Consider the following 10,245-nt stretch of genomic DNA (forward strand, 5'->3'; position numbering starts at 1 on the left):
TCGAGACATCCAACGAGTGCATCAGAGATGGGAAACATGTGAACAGCAGACACAGAGTTGTACTGTGAAATACGTCCAGACAAACGCTGGGAGTGGAAACATAAACAATGCAGTCGGCCCTCCGTATCCGCCCAACCACGGAATGAAAATATTTTCACAAAATTCGAGAAAGTTTCAAAAAGCAAAACTTGAAATTTGCCGCGCGTCAAGCACCATGCTGAATCCACACGAATGGAGTGATGAGTAGGCCTACCTTGCTGTGTTCTCCCGACATTTCGCAAATATCCTCAGTCTCTCTCTCTCTCCAGCTCTTGTCTTTTTGAGCACTGTTCGCCTTGCCGCTCGTTCACGACTTGTGTTGTGTTGTGTGTATGGCTTATGAACTTAGCGTTCAAGCATTGGGAGATGAGGTTCTAAACGTTTTCTATTAGGAGGCCTAGCGCTGGCTCGCTCTCCCCCTCTGTCGTGCTGGCACAAGCAGCTCTGTAGAATCAAAATGGTTTGCGACACATCACCGATTCTGGTGGTTTCAGTTTACATTTTAGGAGAGTTCAACTCCTCCAGAAATCTTGTTCTCTTTACCCAGTTTTCGAAAACTGTTTGTTGTCGGTTTATACACTGCCCAAAAAAAATTAAGGGAACACTTAAATCACGCATCGAATCACGATGAACAAAATCTTCAAGGGGAAAAATCTTTACTGTGTAATACCGTGTAATTTGTTCAGAACAAAATGATGTAACGACGGTCAATGGAAACCAAAATCACCAACCCACCAAGGGCTGATTCAACATCACAACAAAAATCAAAGCCCAAAACTGAAATCCCAGGCTGATCCAGCTTGCGTGAATTTCATCCCGGTGACTCCTAATTTGGCTCAGTAGTGTGTATAAGCCCCCACATGCTGTAAGCACTCCCGACAACGTCTGGGTCTGCTCCTGATGAAACGGCAGATGGTGTCCTGGGGGATTTCCTCCCAGACCTGGACCAGGGCATCAGTGAGCTCCTGGACAGTCTGTGGCGCTACCTGGTGGAATAAAATGCACCGATACAGAACAATCTAGAGGTTCTCAGCTGGATTCAGGTCTGTGGAATGTGTGGGCCAATCAATGGCATCAATGCCTTCGTCATCCAGGAACTGCCTACACACTCTGGAGACACGAGGCTGGGCACTGTCCTGCAACAGGAGGAACCCACTGCACCAGCGTTAGATATGGCAATGGATTTCATCAGCAGTCAGGGCACCGTTGCCTAACATGTGGAGGTCTGTGTGACACTCCAAGGATATGCCTCCCTAGACTATCGCTGACCCACCGCTAAACCGGTCATGCTGGATGATGTTGCAGGCTGCATAACCTTCACCACGGCGTGTCCAGACTCCTTAACGTCTGTCAAATGTGCTCAGGGTGAACTGCTCTCATCTATGAGGAGAATGGGGCACCAGTGGCAGAGCTGCCAATTGTGGTGTTCTCTCTGGCGAATGCCAATCAAGCTGCATGGTGATGTGCTGCGAGCACAGGTCCCATTAGAGGACGTCGGGGCCCCTCACGCTACCCTCATGAGACTGTTTCTGACAGCCTGGTTAGAATCATGCATAGCAGAACGAGTAGGACACCAGTTGAAAGTACTGGGGTGATGTGACTGTGCAATGGTGTAAGAGTTAGAATCCGAGCAGCACATTTTTGCATACACTGGAATTGCTGAGAGGAACTTGCACGTTGAGCGAAAACAAGTGCATTACATTCATCTAAACCAGGGCTTCCCAAAACTCGGTCCTGGAGACCCCCGGTGCCTGCAGGTTTTTGTTCCAATCAGATTCTATTTTTAATTGGACTCCTGGGCTAATTAAGTGAACTGTTATTTCCTAAGTTCTGTGTTTTGGGAACAATATAGAAATTTGGTAAAAAAAAAAAAATTTAAAAAAAATTAAAATATACCAAGCAGTTATATGGGAATGATGCATATATTTTCTTTTTAACAATATTTTCATCTTGATTTTCATTCTACTTTTCCAGGTGTTCTAATTGTTTAATTAATCCATTATTTACTAATTAGTGGGGCTGATGCTAAAGTAGCTGCAGCCTCTGATTCTTCAGTGTTGTTTACCAGCGTGTCTGCTCTTCTCGTTTTTAATTGTCATTAATAAGATACAATGAATGGGGAAAACTGCACAGAGAAAGGGCAAAATATAATAAAATCAACAAAAGAGTTAAGCATTTCAATCTCTAGCAAAAGCAGTAATATTTCTAAAATATCCTATAAATGTAAAACTCAGGCTGCTGTGCTTTTCTGAATGTAGAACAACAGAAAACAAATAACAGCTAATTCAATGAGATCAGCGTTACCAGGTGTTGGCACTAATTAGGAACAAAAACCTGCAGCCACAGGGGGTCCGAGTTTGGGAAGTACTGGTCTAAACGAAAGGCGATAACGACATGAATGCGCCATTCAGGGGCAGAGTGTGACTAACATGGCCAGAGTCTTGCAATATTATAAAGAAGGAAATTCTTCCATCGTTAACGTTTTTAACGTGAGCCTCAAGGTTGAGGGCATTAGTGTTAGGTGATACCTAAATATGGACAAGAAATGGACCAAACTGATTGGTGAAGGAGTTCCTATTAAAATAACTTCAGTCTTTGAACAGTTCAGGTGAAGAAAATTGTGTTGCATCCATGACTATTTCTTGGAGACAACTGGTAAGGACAGCAGAGGTGGCAATGCATGTAACATACATGTATAAAATAAAAATGCACCACTGAGACCACATCTGGAGTGCCGTGTGAAGTTCTGGTCACCACCCTACATGAAAGAGAGAGCAGCACTTGAAGTTGTGCGGAGGAGAGCAAACAAATGCATCATGGGACTTAAGGATGTGTCCTACTGTGACAGACTTAGAGAGTTAAACTCAGTCAGTCTGGGGGGGGACCTAATCCAGGTCTTCAAAATTCTCCAAGGCATCGATAAGAGCAATCTAGCCTAGAACAGGCCAATCAGCCCAACAAAGAGGGTTGCGGTAAAAGTCGATCCAGCAGACTTCGTTCAACTTAACTGTGAATCACATCACGTACTTCAGGACACCTGTGGAAATTAAGGAGAAGGGCATTTTGGACTAAAACCTGGAAAGCAATTCATTCTGCAAAGAGTGGCGGGTTGAAGAAGAAACTTGACAAGCTTTAAGAATTAGTGTCCGCACATTGGGACAGCTTAGCTAGCAGCTAATAAATGAGCCTTATGGGCTGAACTTTCTCCTCTCGTTTGTCAAATTTCTTATGCAAGTTTTACGTAAATATATATGTGTGTGTGTGTGTGTGTGTGTGCACGTGTGTCATCTGCACAACAATGACAACTCAGACCACATTTCCTTATGATCTGCAGTGTGTGTAACACATAGGCAATGAACCCTGGAGGACACCAGGCCGTACTGGAGCATATTTCTTGAATTCGAAAGCACTGTAATCATCCAAAAATTCAATGCTGAGATTTTGATAAATCTTGGTGTTTTAGCCCTCCCTGACTTTCTCGTAAACAAAGTATAGGGGCAGTATTGGAATCCTCCAAAAATTCAAGGTCGAAATTTTGATGAATCTCGACGTTTCAGACCTCCCAGAGTCCGAAAATACCATTTTTGGAATTATGTCTGTCTGTGTATGTGTATATATATATATATATATATATATATAACATGATAACTTGAGTACACTTTAACTTTGGTCAACCAAATTTTGCATACTAGGATTAGGTACAAAACCTAGATTTCTATCAACTTCGGGGCTATTTCCGCTAACCGGAAGTGGTACTTAACCTGAACACATACTCGATTTTGTTCTTTTTTTTTTATTCATGCAGCTGCAGAGTCTGATTTATTCAGCTTTACTTTTATAATAAATGTTCAATATATTATTAATTTGATTTGATTTGTTGTTAATGGTTCTTTAATGTTCATAATATAATCACTGTCTTGCGGTTTACTCCTCAAATATTCATCCCCATACCCGAGTATACGAGAAAGTCGAGGGGAGAGCACTCCCGATTGTTACTCGTGAAGACAAGCTGATAAACGGGACATTAAACCAGTCAAGCACTGGTGCGCACCACGTACACGAGGGTCTGCCGGCAGTCTCCACCTGTACAACAGCAACAGGGAAAAGCAAAATTTGAAATCTACCTTAATCTCAGCCTCAGAGTAGTTGTGGACAATGTTCTTCACCTGGCGTCTAAGTGAAGAGGTCGACATCTTCACAATGGAGAACTGAGCAGGGCAGAAGACAAAGAGTGAAAACAAAAATCAAAACAAATTGAAGATGCAGCCTCTACACGCTTCTGTGCAAGCTTGAGTACCTGTTAGGTTATGCATTCCCTTGTGCGTTTATGCCCTCCTTCAACCTGATTTTACATTTAAAGTCCATACACTCACTGAGCAAATTCTTAGGACCCCTGTACAGATACTGGGCAGGGCCCTCCTTCTGCTCTCAAAGCAGCCTCAATTCTTCGTGGCATGGATTCGTCCTTTGATTTTCTGCTCCATGCAGACATGATAACCCTCACGCAGTTTCTGCATATCTCTCTAATCGAGCACATCCCACAGATGTTCTCCTAGATTTGGACACCGTGACTGGGGAAGGCCGCTGACCTCAATGTCATGTTCATGAAACCAGTTTGCTATTTGACGACATCATCATCACATTGTGTGTAGCCATTTGAAGATGATGGGTCAATTGTGGTAATGAAAAGATGGCAGGTAGCAACACTCAAATAGGCTGTGGCTTATCAGTATTAACGGCCCAAAGCGTGCCAAGACAACACTCCCCACACCACCAGCACCAGCCTGGACTAGTAACATATGGCAGGTTGGATTCATGCCGCTGATCTGTGGTTCCTCAGAACAACTCAAGGATCATCTGCCCAGGTTACATCTGCAGCTCTCACCAACTATGGAAAAAACCTGGTATGTCACATCTTTCAAGTTTTGGCAAATCGAGAAAATGATGTCTCGCCTATAATTAACAACCTGTAGATTTCATTTTTCCTGAGCATCACGTCCACAATATTGTTTTTTTTTTTCCCACTAATTAACAACACCCGCCATTTAAATCACGTGATCGCAATTTGACGTTTTCATTGGTAGGTGGTCCTTCCTCAGTGGTCAGTGGAGTTGCTAGGTTTTTGTCTTGCAGTGTGTAAAATACTGTGTACATACAGCAGACCCCCGCGAAGTCGCAGTTCAGAGTTCGCAGCCTCAGTCATTGGCATATTTTTCCTTAGATCCTAACTAATAATTGTTAATGGAAACCGCAAATATCCTCCGCAATATTTTATGGCTTTTTTCGTGGCAATACTGTACTGTAGGGAGAACACAAAGCAACCGTAGAGGAAAACGCGGCTTGAGATGGTGAAAGTAGCCAATCTGAGAGCGTTATTCGTTTCTCCTTGATTGGTTGCTGCTCTGTGACGCATCTCCAGTAGATGCAGCCCAGCATTCCCTTATCATAACAGTTTACCACGTGTAGCTACCTCGAGTGTTTTGCCGAGTGTTCTCGTGTTTTTCGTTTTGTTCTTCTTAAATCCCTAAGATGCCGTCCAAACGCCCCGCACCTTCTAAGGCTTCTGGCAATTAACCTGAACAGCAGAAGAAGTTAAGACACTCCAGGAGAAGGTTGAACTACTGGATTTGCTCCGGGAACTAAAACGTTATGCTGCAACTTCCCATCACAATGTTCCTCAAACCTATCAAGAAAGCCAGCACGAAACCCCACCAGAAGAAGACCAGTCAGAATATACGACGACTCCTGAAGAAGAGGCGCCACCCGAGGAGCTGTAAATCCTCTGCTTTGCTGTGTAGTCATAACCTTCATTACATGCCTTCATTGTACTTCACAGCTAATTCATCATCATCTTCAATTAATATCATTCATTATTGGTGAGTACCCGTACATTTTACTGTATTTTTATTAAAATTAAATTATTACGTATTTACCCTACTTATACCAAAGAAAACATGCTTACATGAATTACTGTACATATAGCGGTAACATCTGTATTTTACATTCTAGCACTGCGGGAGACATAGCAGTACAGTACTGTACAGTAGACGGGTTTACTTTTACTTTTTTTTTAGGTAATGTATTAAGCGGAGTTTGAAATGAAATGATATGAAATTGTTTTGGGGGCATATTTAGGGTTTAAAGTATAAAAATAGGCATTTGTTTTGACCACGTCCAAAATTCGTGGTTTTTCACAATTCGCAGGCGCTCTAGGAGTGTACCCCCTAGCAATTTTGGGGGTCATCTGTACATACTAGCTTCTTCCATCGTGCTAGGACTAGACTGAAGACATTTTTGATCATCACCACTACCTTATAACATCAGGAAAGGCCTAAAAACTAAATTTTAGTTTTGAAAAAAATGTCAGTTACTAGGTTTTTCCATTGCACGTGAGAGCTGCCCGGTTCTGGTGAGCCTCTGCCCACTGCGCCCTTGGATGAAAGAGGTGGCCTTCTGCTATTGTAGCCCACCCACCTCAAGGTCTGACATGTTGCACATTCTGAGATGCCCTTCTGCTCACAATCGTACAGAGTGGTTAGCTGGTTTGCCGTCACCATTCTGTCTGCGTGAACCAGTCTGGCTGTTCCACCTCTGACCTCTCCCATCAACACGGCGTTTCCATCCACAGAACTGCCGCTCACTGCAGGTTTTTTTTTGTTTTTTCACACCATTCTGAGTAAACTCTACATGTAGACTGCTGTGTGTGAAAAAATCTCAGGAGATCAGCAGTTACAGAAACACTCCAACCGGACTGTCTGGCACCAGCAGAAATCACGGAGAGTGCATGTTTTCCCCATTCTGGTGTTTGATGTGAACATGAACTGAAGCTCCTGACTTGGCTCTGCATGACTTGCTCCACTGCTGTGCAGGGCCATCTTAATGTATGGGTGCTGGCCGGGGGCCCTCTATGTTTGTTGCCGTTTTGCTATTAAAACTGGGGCCCGGCGCACTACTGTGACGGCCCTGCAGCCACATGACGGGCCAATTAGCTACTTGCCCGAGTAAGCAGATGTACAGGTGGTTTCCAAATAATTTGCTCAGCGAGTGCACACTGCCTTCCATGTTCACGTCCTCAATATACCTGACTTCCAACTCAACCTTCAACCATCACTCCAAAGTCAAGCCGCCAGATTCCAAAGCTTCCAGCCACCTTCTCCCAGCTGGCCCCACCTGCCCATTATGAGCACCACCCACCTACTGCCCACCGCTCTTTCCTCACGTGTTGACTTTATCCTGTCTTTCCTTCCTCATCAGTCCATCTTGTCCCACCCTGCCGCACCAAACCCCTTTTACCGGCCCAACACCAGAGCCCTCACCTGTCCACACCACTCCGCTGTCTCCTCGGTCCTCTTAAGCGGAGGATGTCAGCGGCCGGGAGGAGGCTCAGAGTCCGATTCAGACCGCAGGCCGGCACGGAGCAGTAACATCGAGTCCCCGAGGAAATCTGAAAGAGGCGGGAGATTAAAAGGCAACTTACTTTTTTACGTGAAACCTGCACTCCATGTCAAACTGCTGCCGGGAGACTCGGACTGTTACATTCAAATAAAAATGACAAACAAAACTGCCTGTCAGCAGCCTGCCATTTAGCTCCAGACCCGCCTCGGACACGGTGGCAGGCCAGCAGCACCACGGAGCGAGTGGTCAAGCAGGGACTGAAGGGTCTGCCTACGAGAAGGATAACAGCCCAACCCGGAAGCGCAGAAACATGCAGAGAAAGCCTCGGCAATGAAGACGCGGTGACAGGGGGCCCTCCTTCTCTTCTTCTTCTTCTTCCTCCTCCTCACCTCCAGCGCCTCCTCCTCCTCCTCAGCCGGACCTCGCCCTTCCCCTCCGACTTTCCGTCACGGTTAGGTGACTACGACACAGGTCGGGGAGGAAATCTGCAGGGCGGCTTTTTCAGGTGCTTCTTTGGGTCACCGTCCCCCTTCTTTTTTCCCGAAGCTCTGACCCCTTTCAAAAAAAAAAATCCAGGCAGGAACAAGATGGCACCGTTTCCTGTTCCGATTAGCAAACGATATGCATTATTCATCCTGCGGAGGGCGGGGCTAATGCAATATTCATGAGGCGCCGCTGAAGGAGGCGGCGCGGCGAGTCCCGGGGAGAGGTGACCGAGTCAAGGCCGAAAAACAGACGAGTGTGTGCCGTGAGGGAGTGGGAGCTGCGCAAATATTAGCCCAGGACTCCGCGCGGATCGATATACAGGACCGGAGCAGAACGTTATAACGGCAGGACAGAGTTTCGTAACATACTTAAACGTAATAAATCAATATTAAGCATTGACAGGAAAAAAAATGAGTCATCGGGTTAAAAGGGAAAAAGGAAATGAAGAAGCATTACTCATAAGTATAACAAGTGACGTAAAACAATTTTAGCCAGGCAGTGAGTATTGAGATTTTAGTTTGATTTGCATTTTGCTTTTTTTTCAAAGCAACTCATAAAAGAGGTCAATAATAACTGAATAAACATCAGTGTGTGCTGTTTGGGAACAAGTGTGACAAGACAAGGTGACATAATTGATCACGCAAGTGAAGATCTCAGAACTAAATGCAAGGTGGTTACAAGAGAATGAAAGGGTAAAGCTGAAGGGGAACCCACAACCACAACATTTATTACTATGGCATATTTTCCTCCAGAGACTGTAGCTTTACGATATGTCCAGGAAATGGTTACAAGGGAAAAAAAACAAGTTAAAATAGACAAGAATAATAATAATAATACATTTTATTTATATAGCGCCTTTCCCATGCTCAAGGCACTTACAGAATATAATAAAGAACGGCAGCATATACAGTATATAGCATTGTACAAACCAGATAAATAAATAAGGAAGATTAAGACAGTGAATGATAATAATGATAATAAATAAGAAAAATAAAACAAACCAATACGAGTTTACATAACATAGATATGTAATTAGTAGAAAAGTCTAATATGCCTGTTGTGATGGTCGACCGGGACCTTTCCTGGCCCAGAGGCCGTTGTAAAGGAAGGACAGGGGGAGCAGATGTGCACAGGGCACTGCCTCCCCCGGAGCACTAGATGGCAGCACCTCCTGGGTTGCAGCGGCGCTTCGGATTCTTACATGGCTCCATGGGAGTTTGGCACAGCCCAGGGGGAGCTACAGAGCCCTACATTGGGCTTTCAGCACACCTGGCAGTACTTTCAGATAATGCTGATGGGCCAAATGAAGTGCTGCCAGGTGCAGCATAAATGGACCACCTCACTTCATTCAAGGAACCAGAGTCGGAGAGGGGGAAGAGGGAATGAAGCTTGCTTGGAGTGGAGTGGAGTGGAGTGGAGTGGAGTGGAGTGGACATGACAGAGAGAGAGAGAGAGAGAGAAGAAGAAGAAGAAAAGAGAAACTGCTGTACGGTGTTGTTTATTGGTGCTTGTGTACTGTGCTGTGTAAGTTGGAAACGAAGTGAAGAGTTTTAACAGGAGAAAATAAAACGTGTGTGTTGCTGGACTTGTGCCTGGTGTCTGTCTGTGTTGAGCTTGGGGAGCTGGTGCGCCCCCTGATGGTCATACTATATACTGCAATATTGTATTTTAAGTCTCTAAAGGTGAGTCCGACGATAAGATCAGATGGCCGAGAGGGCATAAAAAACTCCAGTTAAGGTGGTGAAAAAAAATTCTGCAAGGGTTTGAAGGCCAAAAGACCACCCAGCCCTCACCAGATATTCCACCCCTTCATTGTTTCCAAGCTTTGTCCCTGAGGATTCACTGCAGTGGGTCTTGTGGACAGCTGGGACACCCACCTTCATTTGGGCATCACAGGTGGCTGCACTGTGCCTCGCTCTGGTGGGGCTGGCATTTTAACTGGGTAAGTAGAGATTAGTAAAGATTGCAAACCCCTGAAGAATTTGATAATTCAGTGCTTATATAGTCTGTTAGGGGTACAACTAAAAGGCCAAATTGAGAAAGTCTGTTTTGAGGTGTTGTAAGAGCCAGCCTTAGAAAGTTAATGTTAAATTCACACAACTGTCGGCTTAATTTGAATAGAATATAAAAATTCACAAAGTTACTAAGATTAAGTTTTACCCCTTGCAAACTAGCATGCAATAGAACTTTCTTAGCCATTCCTGTAAAATCCATCCATTATCCATCCATCCATCCATTAGCCAACCCGCTATATCCTAACTACAGGGTCACGGGGGTCTGCTGGAGCCAATCCCAGCCAGTACAAGGCATAAGGCAGGAAACAAA

The 10,245-nt window shown here is 44.6% G+C and overlaps 1 protein-coding gene across 7 annotated transcripts in view; it reads right to left on the reverse strand.

Annotated features, from left to right (window-relative positions):
- Positions 1-8,016, reverse strand: part of epn1a (epsin 1a) — a 52,687-nt gene extending 44,671 nt beyond the window's left edge. For 3 of the 7 annotated variants that reach the window (XM_028821992.2, XM_028821991.2, XM_028821988.2), the window contains exons 1-3: positions 7,824-8,016; positions 7,356-7,483; positions 4,164-4,247 (exon numbers count right to left, since the gene is read on the reverse strand). In XM_028821992.2, the coding sequence (XP_028677825.1) occupies positions 4,164-4,232 (69 nt within the window). In that variant the 5' untranslated portion in view covers positions 4,233-4,247; positions 7,356-7,483; positions 7,824-8,016. The other 4 variants (XM_028821994.2, XM_028821993.2, XM_028821989.2 and 1 more) reach the window with 3 other exon arrangements.
- Positions 8,017-10,245: the final 2,229 nt, after the last annotated feature.

The sequence above is a fragment of the Erpetoichthys calabaricus genome, chromosome 16 (genome assembly GCF_900747795.2).
Source record: "Erpetoichthys calabaricus chromosome 16, fErpCal1.3, whole genome shotgun sequence".
Taxonomy (NCBI): Eukaryota; Metazoa; Chordata; class Cladistia; order Polypteriformes; family Polypteridae; genus Erpetoichthys; species Erpetoichthys calabaricus.